Consider the following 25,256-nt stretch of genomic DNA (forward strand, 5'->3'; position numbering starts at 1 on the left):
TATCGCCCAGCATGCAGCATCAATTTATATTATCGACTGGCCCCTGTAGACATTTTAGTTTGCGACCGTGCCCTCACCCTTCGCATTCTCCTCCCGACCCAGAGTAGGAACCTCTCTTTTTCTAACCACTCTCCCCGTGCACATGGTGCGTGTTTGTCATTTCTTTTCTCCTTCAAGGCAACCCTCTGTTTATTTTAACCAGATTAGGGAATGGGGGGTGGGGAACAGGAGGCTCCTGCAGCGGTCGTTGCTGGAGGCTCCGGGAGACAACGTGACTTGCCCAAGGTCACAGAGCTAGAAGGCGGAGGCTCCTAGACCCTACCCTAGATCTCTCTAGCTCCCAAAGCCCGGTTGGTTCCTTCACGCCCACGTCTCCGGCGCGGTGCGCACTCCGGGCGCAAACACCGCGCGCCCTGTCGGTTGCGCTGCGTCCTAGGATTGTTTTCCTTAGGTGAACGGTGCAGTGGGGTTAGAGAAAGCTGGGGTCACTCTGAGGTCCACCAGGCTACGTGGCTGGGACTGCGGGTGGCGCCTAGTCTAGCCTACCCGCGTACCTCTGCTAGCTGGCCAGAGCCCGGGAGCTCTCCCGCAGTCCCCTATCCAAGCTACGGGCTGGGTGGCGTACCGCGGCACGCTGACAGCCTCAGAGCGCGGCCGGGAGGCGGGGACTGGGGTGGGATGGGGGTAGAGAACTGCAGCGGAACCTACCCCGGGCACCCCTGCCCCGGGCCTCTGTCTGCAGCCTGGCGCCGGGCCGGGGTCGCCGCAGCCCTGGGCCCCTCCCGGGCCACCTGTGCGCAGGCTGGAGGGCCCGGGAGAGCCCGGATCCGGAGAAACGATCCGCTCCGGGTTTCAGACTCCTGGCTGGTCCCTGGAGATCGCGTGGGGCGGTGGGAGGCCTCCCCGCCCACCACCCCAGCCCCCCCTGGGGGAGCCTCGGGCATCGCCGGGAGGGATCCCCAGAGCTGGAGGGTGGCCCGCTCGCACGGCGCAAGGCGGCGGGGCCCCTCCTTCCTTCCCCCGCCCCGCCCTGCTGTCGCCCCGCTCCGGTGCTCCAGTCCGGATTTTGCGGCGCCCGCCGGCCGGCTCCCCGGCTGCGGGCTCCGCGCGGCGGCTGGCTCGGTGCGCGGCGCGGCTGGCGCTGCGCTCCGCCCCGGCTGCATTGCTGCGCTCCCGTTGCCCAGGGGAGCCCACGCGCCGCGTGCGCCCCGCAGCCGGCCGCCCGGAGGCAGCGCAGACCGCTGGCATGGGCCCCGGGGGTGCCCGGGGCTGGGGCTCTGGGCTAAGGCGCTGAAAGGCGCCCTCTCGTCCGCGGGGCCCCGCGCCCGGCCCGCCCACCCACCTGCCCGCCTGCGGCCATGGCCGTCCGGTCCGGCCTGTGGCCAGCGTTCCTGGGCATAGTCCTCGCCGCCTGGCTCCGCGGCTCGGGTGAGTCACGCGCGCGCTCTGGGGAGGCTTGCGGGGGACCGTGCGCGCGAACGCTCGCTGCTCTGGGGGGGGGGTCCCTGATTCGCGCTGCCGGACCCGGCCGGGAGCCCCCGGGGGCCAAACTTTGCGAGGCGGGACGCGGGGGCCGTCTCTTGCTGCTGCGCAGCTTCCCCGCGCGCTTGCCCGGAAGCCTGGGTTCTGCCAAGTACAGGAGCAGCTGTCAGCGCGTGGGGCTGGCGAGTGTAGACGCCCCACGCCTGCAGGCGGGGGAAGTTTGCTGGTTGCCCGGCCCCAGAGCAGGGTCGGGGGGTTAGATCAACGCCCCGGGGAGTCTGACTTTGCCGGTTAGCAGATTAGAGGGTTTTGACCACATCCCAAGTGCCCAGGAAATTGAGGAAGGGGGTTAAATACCTCTTCCCGGCAGCATCTGTCCCAAACAGCTCCTCACAATTCCCAGCTGGGCACCTGGTCTCTGCCCACGTCCGGAACACAGTGTCCTCCTCTGTCCTCGCCACACACGCTCGCACACGCACACACCCAGGCGTGGAGGCGCATACACTAGCCCCCCCAGCCCCTGTAGCCGGCACAATCAGAGCGCCAGGGCCCCTGGCCCGAGCTGTGGCTCTTGGCCTTCCTGGTGTGTGGGGGCCAGAGGTGAATGCTGTGGATCTACTACCGCGTCCTCCCCTCCCTTTCTCTGAACAACCCTCTCCCTCCCTTCGTGTCCCTTTGGCCACCCTCTCCTGCCCCATAACTCAGCCTTCAGCCCACCTCCTGGGGGTGGGGGGAGTTCCCCTGCATCCTTTGTTTGCTGTCCCTGAGCTTCCACCTAGGCTGAGTTTTGGGGGGCCTCCTGGTCTGTGCCCGACCCCCATGCACTTAGCAGAGCTGAGTGTCTATGTGTATGGTGGGGGGCGGGGGGAGGGTGTCATTCATGGGATCAAGGGGGCATGGAGTTTGCCCTAGCAATTCTTGATTCTTGCTGCCCTGAGACCCTGAGCGGGGGGAGGGGGGTGCCGCTGAGCCTGATCAGGCCATTGTTAATCCCAGGTGTGTCAGAAGGGAGCATTGGGTTTCCCAAGATGGGAAGCCAGACTGATTGGAGGTGAATAAGTGAAAGCTCAGAAACCAGCCTGATGATTGAGGCTGATGGCTGTTTCCTTAAAGGGTCTCTGCATAGTGCATCCTGCATCCACCACTGCCTGGCCACGCTCTGCATCCTGCCCCGCTCAGTCCTCCCTCCACCTCAGCCCATCCACTCTCTCTCCCTTTCCATCACCCCATCATCCCCCCACCAAATCCTCACTTTACCAAACCCCTCTGCCCCATGACCTCCCCTCCTCATCCGGACTGAGTTGGGAGGCTTCACTGCCACTGGATGCATCTTCATATTGCACACATGTGTGTGTTAGGAGTGTGTGCATCGCTCAGGGGTACGGGTTGCACCACTGACCGTGGTGAGCTGGGGGTGTTCGAGCTCCACACACAAGGGAGGTGTTGCTAGATACCCAGTAGGGGCCGGGACATGTTTACTGAGTCAGATGCTTGCGAGAGGGCTGTGTGGTCATATCTGCATGTTGCCCACGTGAGCACGTGTGAGGGCCATGGGTTGCCATGTGTGCCCTGGCGATGACGGGGGTTGGCAGTGCGTGCAGCCTTGGTATGCGTGTGGCCAGATGAGCATGTGTGATGGTAGGCCTACCGCACGTGTGTGATGGTTGTGAGCAGTGGCACAGGTGAGGGTGTGTAGATGAGACGGTGTTGGGTACTGGTGGGTCAGGGTGCCGCAGCCCCGGGGGAGCTGCGTGGATTCCTTGGGAGGCTGTAGAGTGGGGGAACCGCATCCCTGGGTCTCGAGGCACCTTTTGGGGCCTCGTGTAAGGTTGCCCAGGGAGCTGGCCAGTGGGCACCCGTGCCACAGGGCTGCCCTGGGGCAGAGCCTGCCTCTGGGCATCAACTCTCAGGCCCATGTGAGGGGCTGCTGAAGGGCATGGGGCCCTTCTTGTCATCTGGGGCCCCTTACTGCTGGCCCCCCACAGGCTCCGGGCACATGTGCCCAGCAGGCTGGCCCCGCGCTGACCCCGGCTCCTCCCACACCGCCCATTTAGCTCCTTGGCAACAGCAACCAGTGAAATGTGTCTGTGAGTGGCTGAGGGAGGGACGGCTGGCCAGGCGGCAGGGGGCGCCGGGGGCCAGCACTTCTGAAGCCTCCTGCTCTCCAGGCCAAGTGCCCACCCTCTTGTCTCCTGATATCACACAAAAGCCTGTCCCTTCAGCACACTTACCCGGGTGGGCCCTCTCTGTGCCCGCGCACACAGGGACCCACGTGTCTCACAGGCTTTTCCCATTCATACCCAGTCACACAGCTGGCACCTGCCTCCCCGCCCCTGTGAGCTGCACACACCTGTGTTTCGCTGTCTCGGATCTCTGCACTCCTGAGGGGGCGGGGCCCACGGGGAGCTGGATCTCCTGGAAGGTCGGGCTGAGGGGCATCACTGAGTCGAGGCATTGCCCATCCTGACCCCAACAGTCTGTCCCAGTGGCCGCTTCCTCAGGCCCCTCCCCCACCTTCAGGGCTGATCCTGGACCCCTCTTTCCACCCCCCACCCCCAGGCTGGAGCAGTTGGTTGCTGGGAAGGTGTCTTAATTCTTCAAGGCTAAGAGATACATTGCTGTCACTCACCCTGCCTTGGGATGGGGGTCTGCTCTTTGGGGTCCCCCCAGGCACCCCAGAAGAGGGCTGGCCCTCTGACTGGCCCACCTGCCTCTCCTTGCCTGTGCTGGGAGGGGCTTCCCTTAGGAGCCTGGGATTGGCATTGATCCAGGTACCAGACCCCCCCCCCAGCCAAGAGGCACTGACTGGCCTGGTTCCTGGTCCCTGAGCAGCCAACTTTGGCCTCAGCCAGGGTCCAGGACCCCCTGTCTTATATCCCTTCCTCCTGCCTCGTGCTGCTCTGGGCCCCGGAGCTGCAGACTCAAGCCATGAAGTCTCAGAGGCAGAGGCTGCCCTCAGCCAGGGCTGGAGGACTTTTCCAGGCAAAGGCCCCAGTGCTGGGCTTAGCTGCCACCAGAGACACACGTATACACAGACGCACACACGTATGCACACATACACACACACAGGTGTGTGCACGTGCACACTGTCTCATGAATGTACCCAGACCTGTTCATTCCAGGCCAACCCTCTCCTGCAGTCCCCTCCTCCCAGGGACCCTGCCGTCCCCCCTCCCCCTCCCCCCCCCCCCCCCCCCCCCCGCTGGCCTGGGGCTGGAAACCTTAGAGTCTCTCTTGGCTCTAATCTTCTCCTTCACGCTTCATGTCTAATCTGTCACCAAGTCCTCCAGCTCAGCCCTACTTGTGACTTTGCTCATGTCCCTTTCCTCCTTTGTCCCCTCCTCCCCCAGCCCTTTCTTTTTTTTTTTTTTTTTTTTTTTTTGCGGTATGCGGGCCTCTCACTGTTGTGGCCTCCCCCGTTGCGGAGCACAGGCTCCGGACGCGCAGGCTCAGCGGCCATGGCTCACGGGCCCAGCCGCTCCGCGGCACATGGGATCCTCCCAGACCGGGGCACGAACCCGTATCCCCTGCATCGGCAGGCGGACTCTCAACCACTTGCGCCACCAGGGAGGCCCCCCCAGCCCTTTCTTCCTCACCTTTCTCACCTGGACCAGTGCAGTGGCCGCCCCCCACTCATCCCCCTCCTGTGCCTCCTCCACTTAGACTAATGCCCCTTTTACCCAGGCTAGAACCCACTAGAAAGCCTTCTGTGGCACCCCAGTGCCAGCAGGTGAAGTCTGAACCCTGAGCCCAAGAGCCCTTAGGGAAACACCTGCATCACCACACATCCCTGGGCTGATGTGTTGGCAGGTTGGGCATCCTCCCGGGCTCTGACTGCCGGTGGGCTGGGCATCCACACCCCCAGACAAGCTCTTGCTTCCACACACGGTACTTCCCTTGCCTTGCAGAACCTGGTGCCCCCCAGCCAGCCAGCCACACTCCCAATCCTATACCCCAACATCCTCAGCCCTGTCCAGATCCAGGCCAAGCCCCGCTGCTGCCTCCAGTCCGCACTGTTCTGCTTATCTCAGCCCCCAGCTTCAATCCAGTCCCCTCCAAGAGGCCTCCCCAGCTCCTCCTAAGACCCATGCAGGGGCCACGGCACACTGATGAGCTCTGAGTGGGCTACAGGACAGAGGTACTGATTCTTCAGCCCTGGAAAGGCACGTGGGGCCTGGGGCAGCTGCCAGAGGCATCTGGCCCGAGCCACCTCCTCATTCACGCCAGTGCTTCCCACAAATATTGCCACTGTCTATGGCACTGCGACCCGGTTCTCAGCCCCCAGCGTGCTCCAAGTCACAGCCAGTCAAGTGCTTATTTTTTCTCTTTATTTCCTCTGCTTGAGTTCGGGTTCTCTGGCTAGGCAGGGAGGGCTGCTGCGGCTGGGGGGGGGGAGAAGTTTGCTCTGACCCCTCCGCAGCCCTCCCCATCCCTCCTCATCCCTGTGCCTGTACACAGACTGCCCTGCTCCAGGGAGGCTGGAGATGGCTCCTGTCCAGGGCGGGACCAGCTAGCTGACGCCCCACACACGGATGGCAAACCAGCTCATGGGAGCCTGTGTGTCTGTGAGTCCCTCACACAGTTTTGCCCATGTATGTAGAATAGGGACCTCCCTGCCCACCCCCAGCCCTCCCAGGCATAGATGTTCCCAGGTGGGTGTCTTCTCGTGCAAATAATGTCATTCTGGCCCCCAGACTTGCAGACTGAAGCCCCTGGAAGGTAGGGCTGAGGGGCACCCAGCTGTGGCATTACCCATCCTGACCCTGACAGTCGTCTGGGTGGACCTTCCTCGGGCCCCACCCCCATCCTCAGGGCTGGAGTTGACACCAAGACCAGCGGCTCTGTGGGCACCTACGCAGGGCTCCTAGCTCCTGAGGCTCAGCCCCAGTGGAGCCCAGCCCCGGGGCCCTGACCATCCTCACCACCCAGATGGACGCCCAGCTTCCTGCAGTCAGTTCTGCTGGCTCAGCCCTCCGTTCCTCTTGTCTGCTCCCATGAGAGTGGCATTGAAGGGTCCTCCTGCCTTCTGGGGAGCCTTGGCCCCCTTCTCCTGTCAGGTCTAGTAGAAAGGGCAGTGCTTAAGAGGCAGACAGGCCCGGTTTCAGTCTAAGCCACCTGACCTAGGATGAGTAAATTTTACTCCCCAGCCTCTCTCCACCTTTGTAGAATGGGGTCACGTCTGCTTCCTGAGGTTATAGTTACGAGTTGATGGGCAACATAGAGCACCCAGGGTGGACCCCGACATGGAGCAGGCACGCGTTTGCCTCCTTCCTCCATTTTCCCTGGCACCTGAAGGGACATGAGTTAGGACAGGGTGGGGTCTTAAGATGCATCAGGCCTCAAGCTCATATATAGGAGAGAAGATGGTCTCTGTATAAGCTGCTTCACGTCTTGTTGCTCCAGCCCCAGGCAGGAGCCCTCAGGAGGAATCATTGCTTCTAGTTGGAAGAAGCACCCTACTCACCCCCCATCTATACACACATCACCCCCTGCAGGGCCTGATTCAGACACCGATTGCTGCAGTGTGCAAAGAGCTTTGTTTGGGGGTTCTGTGAACGTGATGATTTGGGCTCAGCTTGTCCTGGAACTGTGTGCTGATGATCAGCTCTCACACACAGAACATGGCAGCAAAGCAGGGGTGGGGGCCCTGGATGGAATCAATTCTGATTCGGACTCTGCTGTTTGATTGCTGTGTGATCTTGGACAAATCACTTAACCTCTCTGGGCTGTTTTCCTCTTTGTATACTAAAGGGTTGGGCTTGATGGCTATTGGGGGCTGTGCCCAGAGAGGCTGCCTCGTGAGCCTGGGGTGGACTGTGCACTCAGCAGCAGGTTCTCCCAGGAACTGTTCACACCTGCCCAGCACCTGCCAAAGCCACCAACCACACTGGCAGCAGCTGCCTGTGTTGCTTTGGAGCTATGTGGCTGTTGCAGCAGGGCCGGAGGTGACTGTGGGACAGAGGTGGGAGTTGTGAGTTCCAGCGCCCAGTCAAGGAAGCAGGGTCATGCTTTAGCTGGTGAACTCCCCCAGTGGCAAAAACAGGCCTTCTCAGGACCCCCAGAAGGTCAGAGTGCCAGTGCCTAAGGCCCACCCTCTTCCCAGGGACTGATGTCAGATGCTGCAGGCAGTCTTTGGTCCCCTGGGAGCCAGAACCCCAGGCACGTGGAGAAGGTGGTAGGATGGTTGAGTTGGCAGGCTCTGGGGTCAGGGTTTGGACCAGGGCTCCGACTAGAGTGAGGCAAGGGAGGGGCCTAGGGTGCAAAATTTAAGTCGTGCTAGTACAGGGTCAGCCCCTGAGAGTGAGTGCCTCTTTACATTTTGTACCCTTGGCACCCCCTGCCTCACCCTCGTCCTGGCTGTGGATCCAGCTCCTCCCTGTACTTCTTTATTTCCTCGTCTCTAAAATAGTCATAAGAGGACCTAACTCACAGTGTTGATGTGTGGATTAGGCAGACTGATGGCATGTCAATCTTGGCACACAGTGGGCACTCAATAAATGTTAGCAATTGCTGGTGAGGGATATGGCAGAGGGCACTGTTCCATCCTCTCCTATGGGGAGTGGGGGAGTCCTTGGTGCCCTCTTAGTGGGAGAGGGTGCAGCTAGGGGTCCAGGCAAAAGGGCAGAGGCCTGAGGGGAGGTCTCCATTTGGGGATGGGGGACAGGCCTTGTGTGTTTTCTCTGCCCACTCTGAAGCCCAGGGGCAGGGCATATAGAAGTCCCCTGCCCCTCCTGCTCTCCAGGTGTGGTTGTTGGCTGCGCCATCCCAGCCCTGTTTGAGATGGAGACAGGGAGATTCACAGCCATCAGGAGAGGCCTAAGTGGCAGCTGCTCCCTGGCCGCAAAGGGCAAATTTTAGGTCCCGCTTAGATGGGGGAGGGGACCCTGAACTCCCCACCTATGAGTGGGCCATGGCGAGAGCACCAAGGGCCAGTGCCCTGATGGGTGAGACCCCCAGATTCAGGCCCCTCTCCACGCCTGGATGTCAGAGCTGTGTCCCTCTAGAAGGCTCAGGGTCACCTTGAGCTCCAGGCAAATACATGGCTGAGGTTGGGGGGGGGGGAGTCAGTCTAGATTGATCCTTGGAGAGGGAGCTCTGGTCCCTGTATCCCACCTCTGCAGTACACCTCCCCAGCCAGGGTGGCAGGTGGGACAACCCGTGTCCCACCCCAGCATGTCCAGCTCAGAGCCTGCAGGGAGGTACACCCCGATTTAGACCCTACCCCCTCCTTATTGGAGCAGAGACCAGATGGAGTTGAGGGGCTTCTGCCTTTTTCCGTATCTGCATCTTTCCAGCCCTTCTCGCCGCCCCCCCCAACAAAAAAAGAAAAAAAAAAGGATGCCAGGCACTGTCAGGTAGGAGTGATTCCTTATGGTCCCGGCGTGACAGGCGTGACCGGCGTGACCTGAGCCTTCCCCTCTCTCCCCACCACGTTGTCCCGGTAGCTTGGCGGGTGGGGGTCGCGGGCTAGAGGCAAGCCTCCTGCGGGCGAGCTGCGGAGCACGTGAGCAGCCGTAGGGCGGCAGGTGCCCGAGCCCATGGGAGCCCGAGCCCAGGGGATTAGCAATTAGCAATTAGCCGCTGCGCCCGCCCGCCGGGGCTCTGGGGAGGGGCGCGCCCCGGGGCAGTCCAAGGAGAAGGGGCGCTGCGCGTCCTGGCCCGCAGCCCCGCCCCCGCCCGGCGCCCGGCGCCCGGCGCCGGGTAATGAGTGCGCAGTAAACTCGGCGGCCGCGCGGAAGAGGGGCAGGATCCCTCCGCCCGCCAGCCCGCCCGCGGCCGCCCGCCGGATTAGCGGCTCTTTGTTCGGGGCCTGTTAACAAGTTGCTGGCTGAGCGCTCGGCTGCCGCCGGGGGAGCAGGCGTCCAGCCTCCGGGCACGGCGGCTCGGCGGCCTCCGCCGCTCTTCGGTTCCCGCGCCCGCCCGGCTGCAGCCCCCACTGGCGCCGCCTTCCCTCAGACCCCGGAGACGTGGCTGGGCGGTGGGCCCCTCTGGTGGTCTGGTGTATGTAGCGGTTCCAACTCCCAGGCTGAGCTCGCGGCGGAAAGGAGGAGATTTCTGGGGCACCTTCTGTAGGCTTCCAGTGCGCCGCTGTGGTCCGTCCCATTTTGCAGATAGGGGAGGGCATGGCTTCCCGAGGTCCCGCATGGGCATCGTAAGCAAGCCTGGGGTTCCAACCCAGGTCTTTGACATCCAAACTCATTCTCCTCTTCTAAGAGGATTGAAGCCTACGGCGGGGAAAGGAGGAGGCTTGGGTGGCTGAAACTGTCGTACCTTATATTCTTAATTACCTTGGTGATGGTAGGAACCGTGGCCGGTGCTGGGCGCTACCTGCATCATCTGATAAGAACCTCAGGACAACCCAGGAGGTAGGTGAGGTTAGTCCCATTTATTAGATGAGGACACTGAGGCTCAGAGAAGTGGCAGAGCTGGACCTTGTTACTGCTCAGCCTCACCTCCCCCACCCTGTTCTGCGGGGAGCAGAACCAAGCCCCATGTGTCCATTTACTGTCAGGTCCTTGTCTGGTGTCCCATGGACTTGAAAGCCCACTGGAGAGAGTCAGGGGACCTTGCTCCTCGGCATGATCTTGGGCTAATCCCCTCATCTCCCAGAGCCCATTTCCCCCCTGTATCCTGCCTCTTCACACCATCCCGCCACCAGGGTGCAGGTACTTTCTAATCCTAGGCTGGGATGTCCAGGCCACAGGATTTTGATTATAAAGCCCCCTGGGGGTCGGCTTTCCAACTTTTCCAGGGCCACACATCTTCAGGTGGCTCGGGCTGTTCAGAGCAACTTTCTTATGGGAGGTGGAATCCTCCCCAGTAAGCTCCCCCAGATAGTTCTTGGCTTTTCCTTCTGGGGCCACGCAAGGGTAGCTTTTCTCTTTTCAATTATTTAAGACAGGGCCCTATCTGCCCTTTGCTAGGCCAGGCACCTCCCATCCACTCAGGTGTTCCTCATGTAGCAGGTTCCAAGCCCCCATCTCTATCCCCAACATCTTTGTTAGCTGCCTCTGGATGTCAGTCCCAGGAGGGCATCCAACTGTGACACAATGCCCTGGTGTGGACTAGCATAGGATATTAAGTGTGTCTGTTGCAAATATTGGAAAACCCAACCCAAACTGGCTTAAGCAAAAAAAAAAAAAAAGAGAGAGAGAGATTTATTGCCATGTGTGACTGAAAGGCCAGGGGTAGCTCTGGCTTCAGGCATGGTTGGATCCAGGGAAAACAGTGTGACCAGGATACACCCCTCATCTCTGCTCTGGCAGGGGATGGGGGGTATTGGTGCCACTCTACAACAGCCTGCCCCCTCACAGTACCAAGGTAGCTGCCAGAGTTACCAGGGCTACATCCTTGCAGGCCCAATCCAGGGGGAAAGAGAGAATCCCTCTTCCCTTAGCCATCCAACAAATGTCCTGGTCTTTCCTCATTGGTCCAATTCAAGTGCTGTGTGAGTGAGCCAGTCCCCACAGCCAGGGGTTATGGTTGTACAGGTTAGCTGGGCCCAAGCCACCTATGTCACTGTCCTGTTACCCAGGCTGTTGCCACCACTCACAGCTTCTTGTTCGTGGAGACGGGATGGGTACATGATCCTCAGATTTAACCAGTATGTCATCAGTACATTTTACCCAAGTATTTAATAAAAATGCTGACTAGCACCAAGGACACAGCCTGAGGCTGACAGGTAAAGACCCAAGTCTGGATCAACATTAGCCAATTAATTGGCTGTGTTAGAAAACAATGCTGGCTGGACTTCCTTGGTGTCACAGTGGTTAAGAATCTGCCTGCTGAGCTTCCCTGGTGGCGCAGTGGTTGAGAGTCCGCCTGCCGATGCAGGGGACACAGGTTCATGCCCCGGTCTGGGAAGATCCCACATGCCGCGGAGTGGCTGGGCCCGTGAGCCATGGCCGCTGAGCCTGCGCGTCTGGAGCCTGTGCTGCACAACGGGAGAGGCCACAACAGTGAGAGGCCCACGTACCGCAAAAAAAAAAAAAAAAAAAAAAAAGAATATGCCTGCCAATACAGGGGACACAGGTTCGAGCCCTGGTTCGGGAAGATCCCACATGCTGTGGAGCAACTAAGCCCATACACTACAACTACTGAGCCTGCGCTCTAGAGCCCACGAGCCACGATGCTGAGCCTGAGTGCCGCAACTACTGAAGCCTGCACACCTAGAGCCGAGCTCCACAACAAGAGAAGCCACCGCAATGAGAAGCCCGTGCACCACAACGAAGAGCAGCCCCCACTCGCTGCAACTAGAGAAAGCCCATGCGCAGCAGTGAAGACCCAATGCAGCCAAAAATTAAAAAAAGAAAACAATGCTGGCCATTCAGAAGGTTTTGCCTTCCCCTAAATGTGCTGTCACCTGGTTCGTATATCTCCATTTGCTGATCTTAAGATATTAAATCCAGACACACTGTTTCCGGTCCGTTTCCAGTCCGGCCCTGACCTATCAGAACAGTAACCTTATGATAAGGGAAGCTGGTCTGGTGTGACAGGTACTTGGGGGTCCCAGCATGTCTCTCGGTATCCCTGCTCCCCTTGGTCATCTGCAGCTGACTGAGAAGCACTACCAGAATCGTTCCTGGGGTCTGCATCGGGTTCACCAGGTTGTGGTTTTTCCAGTGGACATTTGTTGGGTTTTGTATCTGTCCAGCTTCCATTCCCAGTCCCATCAGAACTCCCTGACCTCTCCCCTGGTATAGCCTTAGTCAGTGTTCGACAGGCCCCTTCATCTTGGCAGCAGGGCCCAAGTGAGACAGGTTAGTAATTTCCCTATCCTGGTTCCTTTCCTGCTTCAGAGCTTGCTTTTTAAGCCTCTTTTCCCTTCTCTCAGCAACCCCATTTCTCACCAGTACTTCCCCCTTTTTGCTTAAATTTGTGAGAATCATTTTCTGTTGCTTGCACTCAAAAAACCTAAGTGATGCATTCACCAAAAACAACTTTCTTCCTTTTTTGAAAAGTAGGCCACAGCTCACACATCTCCTGCCCCAAGACTGCTCCCCCTCCTTTCTCAGAGGTCAGCAGCGGGGTTCAGCAGGTCCCTGTGCCAGGACCTGAGGTGTAATTTATTAGGACCAAGAGACCTGAACTCATTCGCTACAAACACTCGGCCTGTCCTGATCTCGCCTGGCCTTCAGTGCTTTCTTACTAGTGTTTGTCCTGCCTGTCCACTTCAATGTTCTCAGGTGTAAAATGGTGGGGTGGGGAGGCCAGCTTTCCAGTACCCGCCCCCCCCAACCAGTCAGAAGGCCCACCCTTTCCTGGTCCTCCTCCTCCAAGCCCCTCCTGCCCCATGTTGCTTTGGCATTTCCCACAAGTTTCAGCTGGACCTGAGCTTACCCTTTTCTGCATGGTTCTCCAGTCCATGCCTCTCATCAGTGGCTTTGTCCTTGGTTTGGGGCCATCTTTCCATGTTGGGCATGTCTGGTTAGAATATGAGCCTACCTAGATGTCTTGCAGCTGCCCTGACAATTTTTGAGAGTCCTTTTTCCTCCAGATCTTTTGGGATCACACAGCCAGAGGTCCATCTTTGAGACCCGCCCGATCCTCTCAAGACCCCTTTCTTTTAAGACTCCTGGCTCCATTGGGGAGCTTGTCTTTAGTGTGAGCTGCCTGAAGCCTGGCACCTATAGGCTAGGACGCCCTTCTGAGGGTGGTCAGCATCCCTTCCCCAGCAGTGATGTGCTGGTAAATGTTTAACAGTTGGCTCTCTGGGAGAGCTGCAGGACAGATTTGCCGATTTCCATGGTGTAAATACTCCCACGATGGCCTATTTCAAGCTACCAGTGTGAGGTTGACCCGCTTGCAAAATTCCAGAAATTTTAACGACAGGCTCTCCTAAGCCAGGATGAGCTGGCTCCAGCACATCGCTGTTCCCTGGTCACCCCAGCCTTCTGAAGAGGTGATCACAGGAAGGGAGTGACCAAGTCTCCTTAGGCCTCTCTCTTAGGACCCACTGACCTCCCCAGCTCTTTGGTGAGCTATGGGGTGGGGAGTCAGGCACTAGAGGATTGTGGTTAAGAGTCAGGGCCCTGGAACAGTTAGAATCCTAAACTGGGCGACCTAAGACAGGTGATTTCAGCTCTCTGTGCCTTGATTTCCTCATCCAGAAAATCTGGATAATGAAAGGCTCCTACCTCGTCAGATTGTGAGGATTAAATGAGTCACTCTGTGCGGAACACTTAGCCCAACGCCAAGCCCAGGGTGAACGCTCCATAAATGGGACTGCTGCGGATGCTGTGCGGACAGCAGTGGGGATGCTCGCTCTTGGCCTCCCTCTGTGACACCCCCTGAAGTGGTGGGGGGAGCAGGGCTCTTGGTTGACAGCACTGGCAGAGAGCATCAAGGCAGGACCCTGCAGATCTAGAATCTTGGGAAGGTGCTCATTCTGGGGTGATGAGCATTCATGAGAGGACTTGAGAAGGAAGGTTGATGTAGTGAAAGGTGACTCATCCAGAGGACTTGACCAGGTATGACTCCTGACAGCCTGGAAGCTGGGCTGGGTTCCCAGGACATGCAGAGTAGAGAGGTGACAGGGGTCACAGCAACATTCAAGAGCCCAGACAGGCCAGGCAAGGACAATCCATCTGCTGACCTGCAGACTGGATCGTGGCTTCAGGGCTGGTCCCTGGCCACCCCTCTTCTTCTACTCCCAACTCTGGGTGTCCCAAGGCCAGAGGAGGAGAGGGACTCTGCCTAGGACCTTAGCATGTGGTGGCATCGGCCAGACAGTGAAGGGAAGGGGACGAGCACACAGGCACTCCCTGGTGACAGTGTGTGTACGGGGGAGCTGGGAGGTGCAGCCCGGCTGAAGCAGACAGTGCCTGTGGGGGACCAGTGAGCAACAGCGCTGGCTACATCGTTGAGCTGGGGACTGACAGGCAGTGAGCGGTGTTTAAGGAAGATTAATCTGGCAGCGCGTGGATGAGAGCAGGGAGAGGCTGGAGGCAAGGAGACCAGCCAGGAGGCTGCAGCGGTCATCCAGGCAAGAAATGACGAGGCCTCCCTTCTCAGGGAGCAGGCAGCGGGGATGGAGTCAGAGAGATGGATGTGGGAGACATTTGAAGGAAGGAGCCTCTGGATGTCGCATGTGGGGGGCGAGGGACGGGAAAGAGGCAAACATGATTCAGAGCTTTCAAGCCTGGGGAAGTGATGTCAGAAACAGAAAATGGACGGGGAGCCTCAGCGGGGAGGAAGCTTAAAGAGCAACAGGGCTCCGAGAGCTGTGCGCTTCACCCAGGGAGCTTCACCCTGCCAGGCCCTACCTAGAGTGTGGACATCAGTCAGGCACTTTGGCCACAAGTAGCAGAAACTGGCTCTGGTCAAGTGAAGCAAAGGGAATGTAACAGGGGTGGTCAGGTTCAGTGGGTAACCAAGGGAGAGGCAAAGTCATGTCCTAGGAGAGAAGTTCTCAAAAGGTCAGGGTGATGATGGGGCTGTCCTATGTAATTCAAGTCACCGAAGGCAGGAAGGGAAAGTGGATTTGCTTTGTTCTGTGTAGCCTTAGAGAGTAGGGTCAGGACCAGCAGGTCAGGGATGCCGGAGGCTGAGAAGGACCTTCCTAACAAGCAGTGACACCGGTGGCCTTGGCAGGCTGGGAGCTCCCCGTCTGTGGGGCTATTGAAACAGACCCTGTCAGGACCTGTCAGGGAGACTGTGGACTGGTGGCAGGTGGCCTTGTTGAGGCTCCATGGTAAAGGAGAAAGGATGGAGCTTTGGAGATGACTTCAGCTCCACTCTCAGCCCCACTCTTACTGGTTGGCCTTGAGAAGTTTCTTACCAGTTGGGAACTGGGCTCTCTGGAGAGCTCCCATCTTGTGGGATTTTGTAGTTTCTTTGGTGCTTGTTGCTTTGACTACTCAACACACGTTCTCACCAGCACAGCACTCTTCCTTAGGTGACCGCCTCTCCAATACCATGTGGTCAATCATGGGGCCCCATCCTGCCCCTAGAAAACACCTGACCAGGCTGGCAAATCCTAGTGGAGATCCTAGTCACAGTGATTGGTCCAGGGTGGCCACGTGACCTGGGCTGAGCCAATCAGGATCCTTCCATGGCTTTTACCACCTGGAGGTGGAGGAGTTGCCCTCTCTGCCCCTGAGGTTGGCAGCTATGAAGATGCAGGCAGAGATGTTGGGCCAGTGGCAGCCATTTCCCCCTTGTATGGAGAGAGCCTGGCTGCAGAGATGAGTGAGGCCAACACACAGAGACAAGCAAAAGGGGGAGATGTCTGGTGGCCCCAAGGCCCTAGAGACTCAGGAGCCCGCAGCTTTTCTCTCAATCCTGTGGGCTGTCCCCCAGCCTTCCCGGCACTTGAGCCAAGAACATCCTGCTTTAGGCTTATGCCAATTTGGTTGGATTTCAGTGCCCTGCACCTGAACGGGGCCTGGCGCAGGATCTCAGGAGGAAGATATGATGATATGGGTAAAGCACCCACCCAGAGGCGTCTGGGTGGCAGTGTGCAGGGCATGTAACCCACAGGTAGCAGACAGAACATTCTAGACAATAGAGAGTTCACATAAAAGTCCAGATTTGGGGCTTCCCTTGAAAAGTTAGATCTGGGCACTGAGACCCTGTTTTCCTGGGCAGGTAGGGGCTGGGACCTGGCTGCCACCTTGGCAGGCATACACCCGTCTCCCATACACCCCCACTGCCCAGGCGCACTGAGGCTGCGTTCTAACCCCAGCACAACACTGAGGACTTGTATGGAAACCTTTCCTCTCCTCCCTTATGGCTCTAGAGACTGCATTTGGGGCCTTAGATTTCACCTGTTCAGTTGAGGTGGCAACAGCTAGTCAGGTGGAAAGTCTGAAAGCTTATTGGAAACCTGGGACTGGCACTTTGAGGGGCAGGGAGGGCGGGAAGAAGAGCTGAGAGGCCCATTCAGAAGGAGCTGGTCATGGGCACTGTGAGCTCAAGTCCCGTTTTAAGGGGTTGACTGGGGAATGGCTGCGGCCAAGATGGAAAAGGAGGATTTGGAGAGTGATTCCGAGGAAGCCAGAAGGAGGCCAAAGAGAGAGCATGGGAGCCTGGGGAGGAGTTTAAAGTTTTGAGAAGGACAGGGAGGCAGCGACAGGAGGGCTGCAGGGAAAGGCCCTGCCGACGAGGCCTGGAGGGTACACATGCTGGGACGGGGCCAGGAATTGCCACCTGAGAGCCTGTGCTCGGCAGCATGAAACCAGTCTTAGAGATCGGGGGTGAAGTGAGTGGGCAGGGCATAGGGGCCACTCGGAATCTGAAGTGCCGTGAGGGAAGGATATTAGAGCCAGAAAGGGATCCTTGAGGGCTTCAGAGCAGGAACCCGCGCAGAGGGAGCAGGGGCAGGACAGGTGTGATCGCTCGGCGCTTGCAAAGCCCTTGCACACAGCTCTCTGCAGGCAGCCTCAGAGGGGAAGTGACTTCCCGAGTCAAACGGCGGCCACTGCAGGCCAGGTCCCAAGCCCAGCCCCTCTGAGCACAGATCTGTGCAAGGGGGTGGGGCAGGAGGCCCAGGGCCCCAGCGAGCTTTTGAGGGAAGGCAAAAGGATGGACTGGGGGAGAAGGCCGAGTGAAGGTGGGGACACATCAGTCATTAAATAAACATTGATGAGGACCTACTGTGTGCCCAGCCCTGCATTAGGCACTGTGGATACACAGTGAGCAAGGCCAGCACTGTCCCCACCCTTGAGGAACTCACATTCTGGTGGGGGGAGATGACCGTGAACAAACAAGCAGACAGATTCAGATAATGAGGAATGCTCTTCAGGACTTGGAAGGCAGGCAGAGAGGGACGCATGACGTGTGACCCCGGGTGAGCAGATGCAGGCGTGTTGGCTGGCACATTAGCCTGGATGGTCAGGCCTCTCTGAGGAGGTGCCATGTGAACTGAGACCCGAATGACAGGAAGGAGCCAGCCGTGGGGGCAGCGGCCTGGGGGTGGGAAGGAGCATGGTTCGTGGAGGTCCACTGTGGTCTGGGTGCAGGGAAGTGTAGAGTTGGGTGGAGAGAAAGCGTGATTTGTCTCTGTGTTCATGTATGCTGTGTGCCCCTCAGCTTCCTGAAAGGCACAGTCAGAGGAGCTGAGTGATTAGAAGTCCCTCTGAAGGCAGATCCGGTAGGATCCACAGGGGTGAGGAAGGTTGCTCAGAGGTGTGGGGACTGCGCAAGAGAGCCCAGGCCTGGGGTGGTTTCACGTCACCCTGGACTAGGGGTCAGGAGCCCTGGGTCCCAGGCCTGCGCTGAGTTCAGAGCGTGGGCCCCAGACCAGACACACTCCTCTGCCTCCTTCGAGAAATGGAGAGAATGACCAGGGCCTGGGCTGTCATGGCGCTGGTCCTGAGGCCTTAGAATGGAAAGGGGCGGGCTAAGGGTGGGGAGAAGAGCGGGTGTGGGGAGAAGCCAAGACAGGCCCCTTCAGCACCAGCCTGCAGTGCCTGTTGTCCCCACCTCCTCCCAGTATCAGGTATAACCCTGTAAAAGGAGCTAGGGGAGTCCAATGCAGTTGAGATTCACACCCTTCTCAAGTATGTTATTATATATATAATTGAGGTGAAATTCATATACCTTAAAATTAACCATTTTAAAGTGCACAATTTAGTGGCATTTAGTACATTCACAATGTTGTGCAACCATCACCTCTATCTAGTTCCAAAGCACTTTCATCAGCCTCAAAGGAGACCCCATTAGCTGTCACTCCCCCATCCCCCCCTCCCCATCCCCTGGCAAACACCAACCTGCTTTCTGTCGCTATGGATTTGTCTATTCTGGGGTATTTCCTGCATGTTTCACGTGAATGGAATCATACAGTGTGTGGCCTTTAGTGTCTGGCTTCTCTGACTTAGCATGTTTTCGAGGTCCATCCATGTTGTAGCACATATCAGTGCTTCGTTCCTTTTTATGGCCAAGTAATATTCTATTGTATGGGTAGACCACGTTTGGTTTATCCGTTATCATCGGCTGATGGACAGTTGGTTGTTTCCGGTGTTGGGGCTGTTGTAAATAATGCTGCTCTGAACATTTGTGTGCAAGTGTTTGTTACCCAGGAGTGGAATTGCTGGGTGATATGGTAATTCTAGGTCTAATTTCTTGAGAAATCACCAGACTGTTTTCCTCGGCAACTGCACCATTTTATGTTCCCACCAGCAATGTGTGAGGGTTCCAGTTTTCCACATCCTCATGCTTATTTTTGAAATCATTAAATTCTTGCAAAATTTGGTATTTTCCTCTCTTGGTGCTCCAGCTTTGCTAGTGCCTGAGTTCATGTGGAGGCCACCACCAGGCCAGCCAGCCCTGCCTGGTGTGGGTGACATGGCCCAGGATTGGCATCAAAGGGCAGGTTGGGGGGACAGGGGCAGCTGGGGGCACGTGGCCCTGCAGTGGGTCAGGCTGGCTGTCAGGGAAAGGTCAGGCCTCTTTCCGCCCTCTGGGACTCTGTTTCCCTCAACCCCTCCCTTCTTCCTCCGCACACGCCCCCAGCCAGGAACGGCCCTCGCCGCCCCTCGGCTCCGTTTTGTGTGTGTGTCTCGTCACCAGGATAAATGTAGCTACAAACAATGCGGCGGGCTGGGTGCTAATTTGTCAGACGCAGTGCGCGGCTGTGATTCCGAATACATTAACATTTTCACATGAAATCATTTCAATTTTTAGTGATTAAGAAGTATTTGTTTTAAAGCATCAGGGTGATTTACTGCAGGCCTAGGGGGCTGTGGAGGGGGTGGAGGAGCCCCCAGGTGTGACATCATTTGTAGGTACCAGCATGAGCAGAGATCACACCAGTCACCCTCCCTCACGCACCCGTGCCCGCCTCGGGCTTCCTGGGTGTGAGGCTGGAGGTAGCAAAGAGTGGGCAAGTCTCAGAACCAAGAGGTGGAGACTCCCCCCTAACCTCAAGTAGCAGCCTGTCACTCTGTCTTAGCTTCTTTGTGGCACTTAGCAGCATCAGAGATGACTTCTCTATTGACTTGTGTACTTATTTTCTACTTCCCTCCACATTAGGACATAAGGTTCTTGAGGGGCTGTGGCCTGCTCACTGCTCACTGTGTTCCCTGAGCCTAGAACAATACCTGGCAGTAAGTAGAAGCTCAGGATTTGTTGGATAGATGGACAGACAGGTGGGAGAGTGCATAGATGGGTAGCTGGATGGATGAGTGGGTAAATGGGTGGGTGGACGGGTAGGTGGGTGTGTGGATGGATGGGAGTGGGGAGGATAGATGATTGTTCAGGGGGCACAGAAGACCCCTCGCTGTACCGTGAATTCTGTTATCCTTGAGTCAAGCTCTCTCTGGGACTTGAGGGACACCAGCCCTCTCAGGCAAGCCACCTCTGCTGTACCAGGCTTCCAGGCACCTGGGAAGTACAAGTTCATTAGCACTAGGGCTGGTACTCGCAAGCCTCCGACCCCCGCACTTCCTCATCACTCCCACTCTTTAGAGCCTATCCGTGCCTCCCTCTCTGAGTGGATGGGAGCCATTGAGGGTTCCCTAGGGCGCTGGACAGACCGGCTCCTCCAGGACCCAGCCGCTGCCAGCCTTCTTAGCCAGGGACCCTCTCCTTCCCTCCCGGGGGCTCCCAAGCAGGGTGGCCCTCTCCAGGGCAGCTGAGGTCTGGACATGAAGGACAGGCCTGCAGGGGACACGTATGCTGTGCCCTGGCCTGTGTGTGTGACAGGATGTGCTCAGAGCTTGGTCAACTGGAAATCAGGCTCCTTCAGGCCTCGCTCCGTGGGGGTCACACAGGAGGCCCTGCGTCACCCTTCTGCGCCTCCCAAACTTCTGTGGCCCTGCACCCCACCCCCGCACCCCCAGATCAGACCACTCCCCCACCTACCCCAGCAAAAGGAAAATGAAGCTTTTATCGTTCAGCAGAAGCAACATCAGAAAACAATTATTGTTTTAATTACCTGCTGTCGCCGTACAAGACAGGGAGGTTGTAAAATGCGATAAAATCTTTCATGTTAATGGACTGCCGGCTCGGGCCAGGGTGCGATTTATGGGACTGCAGCTGGCAACTCCAGTCAGCTGGTATGGAGCCCCCCGGGCCCCTCTCCCCGTCCCTGGGGCCAGGTCTCCAATGCCAGGGGCATTGTCCATCACCTTCTACTGTGACACAGCAGAGGTCCTTGCCTCAGAGCCCAGGAGTGCTCAAGACAGCACATACCAAGGAGTGTCCCAGAGCCTGCATCCCCTGCAGGGTGAGCCTTGGATCGGCCCCCCTTTCCACTCCATAGAAGCCATGCCGGTGTTGGGCTGGGGCTGGCACATGGGTGGACCTGTCTCCCTACATAGGCCCTCTGCCCACGACCCTGCTCTGCCCAACCCACCCCCCCATCCTCCAGCCACACAGGGTCAGCGCCCTGGCTACCATCTTGGACTTCTGCACTGCCCAGAGCCAGCCCTCCCCACAAGCCCTGTAACCTTGCACCTGTCTCCTCCTCCTCTGCCCCCCAATACCTCTCAGAGCCTGAATGCTACCTCCTGGCAGAGGTCCTCACCTGTCCTGCCCTCAACCAACCCAGCCCCACTGCTGTGCCTGCATCTTCCCAAAGCCCATCATGGCACACCCCTGCTCAGGAACCAGCCTGTTTTGTGCTAAGCTCTTTCACACATTATCTCATTGAAGCTTCACAACAGAGCTTTGAGGAGGTGCTGTCATCATGCTCCCCATTTTACAGACATGGAAACCAAGGCATGGAAAAGGCAAGCGTTTGGCGGGCAGTCTGATTTCAGAGGGCTGGTCTGAAGACTACATGGAGTACCAGTTGTGACATGTTCGGAACAGCGCCAGGAATAGAGTTCATGCCCCAAACGTTTTAGCACTAATAATTCTTGTTATTGCTGTTCAACCTGGAGCAAATCACTTCACTGCTTTAGTTACACCTCACTTTCCTCATCTGTACAATGGGGACAGCCATCGCCTATCCTATAGCATGAGAGGATCAAATAAGCCACGTGCGCGGCTCAGGGCAGGGTGCATGGTGAGAGCTTGGACCCGTTAGCTGCAGTCCTTGCTGTTTCCATGGTAATAGTGGTGGAAGTTAAGGCTGTGAAGAGAAGTTGAGTCCACATTATGCAAGGCCCTTAATGCCACATCAAGGAGTTTCAAGCCATTCCAGAGATAGTGGGGAAGCTGCTGAAGATTTTAAATCCAGAAAGCTATGTGATCAGATCTGGGTTTTAGAAGGATCATGGTGGCCCAGTGGCAGATCGATGGGTGAGGGAGCAAAGCTCAGTACCAGAATGATCCAGACGAGGGCTGACGAGGCCTGCACCCCAACTGTGCAGAGACAGTTCCAGCCATGGTGAAGGTGAACAGGCAGGGCTTGTCGTGACTTGGACAGAGGAGGAGTGAGAGGAGCATCAAGGGTCTGCACGGGGCTGGCCTCTGTGGGGACTCGTGCTTTTTTAGATCTTCCCTGCCTGGTGCCAAGCACGGGGCCAGCACAAGCGGTGGCTGCTCCCGCCTCCAGGACATGGGTCATTGGCTAAAGCCCAGGGAGCAGTGGAAACATCTGGGGCTGGGGCCAAGTCTGAGTCGGGAGGAGCCCAACTTGAGAGAATCTTCAGGCCATTGCCGGGGACTTGGGTGGGGCTTCTCTGAGCGACCTCAGGGGCCTGGCTTTGTCTCTGGATGGGCTCAGGTGCAGGCTGTGAGTCTGCCCTGGGTGGATTTGCTCATTCATTCATTCACCCACTCATTTGTTCATTTCTCAACTCAAGTCTTCAACAAATAATTGTTGAACGCCATCTCTACTGGGGGGTGGGGACGGGTCTGAGCTGGACCCTGAGTGTGCCAGGAAGTAGGACGGAGCGGTACGCACACGCTCCCAGAGCTGCTGTTCTAGTGGAGGAGACGGGCAACGAGCCAGTGAGCAAATGAAGAAATGAAATAATTGCCTGTTGTCGGGAGTGCAGAGGAGAACAGAGCAGGAGATGAGACGGGCCCCCCTTCCTCCCTCCGCCTCTCGGGCCCTGTCCTATCTGCCTATGAGAAGTGGCCCATGGCTCCCCAGCCCTGTCAAGATGCATCGTTGGCATTAGCAGCCTGGCCTGCCCGATACGTCTCCCTGTCTGCCCTGGATTACTTCCCCCATTTTGGCCATCACTTCAGAACGCTAATATATTCCCCAGGGCCCAGGAGGGGCCATTCATTTAAAGATCTTTCTATGGAGTCTTCTCCTCTGAGGACCCTGTGGGGAAGAAAAATGCCAGGAGAGGACGAAAAAGAGAGCAAGGGAGATCTGATTTCAGAACTCCCAGGCAGCAGAACAGATGCAGAAGGGAGCAGGGCCCTGCTTGCTCAGAGAACTCTCTATCCCGCGGTGTAAGTGCCCCCCGCCCTCCCTCTCACCCTCTGCCTGTGCCCCTGCAGGAGTCTGGGCTCTGTCGCCCTGCCTTCCCGGGGAGAAGCTGTCCCCAGGCGCTGGGAGATGGTTCCCTAATGACAATTCAATTTGCCGGTGTCTCTGCCTCGTCTCTGCCAGTTCTCTGAGGAGCCACGTGAGCGCTGTGAGGGCTCCGGTGCGGGCCAGGCTCGCTGTGCTCCATTCCTGTAGCTGAGCCAGAGTGGCTGGCAGGCTAGGCCCACCCTGTGCCAGGTGGCAGCCCCAAGACAGAATGGAGTGTGAGAGGTCGATGGCAGTGCTCTGGGCCCTGGTTGGTGCTCATATGACTGTCTAGGCTGGAAGTCATCACCCGTTTGGGATTTCAGGCGGCAGCTGCTTCTCATGAAAACATTGGATAGTTCCAGGTCCCCGCCTGGCACTGTGGGCAACCCCTGCACTCAGGAGGCAGCATGGCCAGGGAGAGAGCTGGTCTCAGGGTGGCTTGGTGGTGTGACGGATGTTCTCATGCATCACATGAGCCTGGGAATGGGGCCTCTGGCCAAGGGCTGGCTTGTACACCTGGAGGTAGACATCAGTATTGATGTAACCCAGGGAGTATGTGCTCGTGAGTGAAGGTGACCTCACTGCATGCTTGGAAAGCAGGGGTGACTGCCCCACAAGGTCAGCCCCTGGGGACTTAGGGCCACCTACTCTTCTAAATGTGAACAGAGGCTGCCTGCCTGGTCTGGTGTGTGTTCAGTGTATGAGACTCACATGAATGCCCCCAGGTGCAGACAGCTGGGCGCCCTGCCCATGGCTGAGAGAGATCCTCATCCAGGATCCTCTAACCACCTTGGTCCAAATTTCAGGAAATTCCCTGATCCCCTCCCAACAGCTCCAGATGCTCCAGAGTCTCTGATCCGTTTCTCTCATGTGCTGGCATTTCCCTGCCTGGCTCCATCCCCTTCCCTCCTGTCAAACATATGAAATCACTGGATTCCTCAAAGAGCAGCGCCAAGTTCCTCCTCAACGTGCAGGTGTATGAGTGAGTGTGGAGGGAAGTGTGGCAGGGATGGGGGGTAGACAGACACTTGTGTGCCTGAACATGGGCGTAGAAGAACCAGCACCAATATTAATAGGTGCCTTGATAAAGGGTGTATGTCTCTGTGTGTGTGCGTGTGTGTGTGTGCGTGTGTGTGTGTGTCCTATGGGTGTATCCTAAGTGTTCTGGGGTGTGGGTTCCATGTATAAGTATGTCTTAGAAATGGATTCATCTGGAATTTGTAGCAACTGTTCTATCGTTGATAAGAAGCTGACAAAGAAAGGAGACAAAAGGTCTGAATGAATAAACAGTCTTCTGGGTAGAGAAGTGTAAGATGTGAGCTCGGCCAAGAATTGGAGCTTATCTTTTTTTTTTTTTAACATTTAAATAAAAGATCTGGAGGAGAATATGTGTAGTGAAATCACCAAGTTTGCAGTTAAATCTAAACTCTCCTGGGTGGAAGTAAAATGCCAGGCTGGTGAGGGATAAGCTTTAGGAAACTCTTATCTTGACGGGCAATGGTCTGGGCAGAGAATGGCCAGCAAGTTTCAGTTTGGGGGAAGTGATGTGGATACTGTCTCGGGGAGGGTGTTTGGAACTTCTTTCCTAAAGAGGGACCCAGAAGGGCAATCGAAAGCTGGGCATGGTTGGGAAGGGAGTTTGAAGTGAGCCAAAAATATTCTCCTCCCAACACACGAGTGAGGTAATACCTGCATCCAACACTCTGGCTTGCTTGTGGTCATGTCTCCTTAGGGGAGCACCAGCCCAAGATTGGGGAAACCTGGGTTTTATTACAGATCACATGGTCTGGGTAATTCATTTCCCTTCCTTGACCCTCAGTTTGTACATCTGTGAAATGGAGATAATGATCCCTGGGGACCTGCTTCACAGAGAGGGAGAGACTGAGATCTCGCTCAGATGACAATGTGTAGGTAACTGTAAACTTCAGTGCAACTGCGAGTGGATGTTATCTAGAGAGTTGTGGTGAGAAGGAAACTGTCATATAAAGTCATTCTAGCCCACCTGGGACAACTTCACTGTACAGAGAGAGGCTAAGAGGGAATATGGTAGAAATCTATAAAATCAGAAAGGGCAGAGAGAAGGGAACACGGCTCCTTCACTAAATCTCAGCCTGACAGAAAGAACCCCTCCCCACTCCTGGCCCCCACCAAGACTCAGGAGAGGGAAGTTTAAAACCAATAACCAGAAATCCTGCTGCACTCAGCAGGGAATAAACTTGGAAAATCATTTCCCCTAGAGGTGATACAGGCTGGAATTGCTTCCAGAAAGGTTTAGATACGTTCATGGATATCAGAATCAGAGTGGTTCTTGGGCAGAATTAGCATGTTAGGAGGCCTCTGCACTGTGGCGATGCTGTCAGAGAGGAAGTCCCCAGCAGAGCCAAACGCCTGGGCCAGACCTAACAGCGCTGTC

General features: G+C 57.1%; 1 protein-coding gene across 1 annotated transcript in view; it reads left to right on the forward strand.

The window, feature by feature from the left end:
- Nucleotides 1-1,358: 1,358 nt before the first annotated feature.
- UNC5A (unc-5 netrin receptor A) overlaps nucleotides 1,359-25,256 on the forward strand; it is a 62,619-nt gene continuing 38,721 nt past the window's right edge. The window contains exon 1 of the mRNA XM_060092453.1: nucleotides 1,359-1,428. Coding sequence (XP_059948436.1) covers nucleotides 1,359-1,428 — 70 coding nt within the window. The remainder of the gene's footprint in view (nucleotides 1,429-25,256) is intronic.

This window comes from Mesoplodon densirostris, chromosome 3, assembly GCF_025265405.1.
Source record: "Mesoplodon densirostris isolate mMesDen1 chromosome 3, mMesDen1 primary haplotype, whole genome shotgun sequence".
NCBI lineage: Eukaryota > Metazoa > Chordata > Mammalia > Artiodactyla > Ziphiidae > Mesoplodon > Mesoplodon densirostris.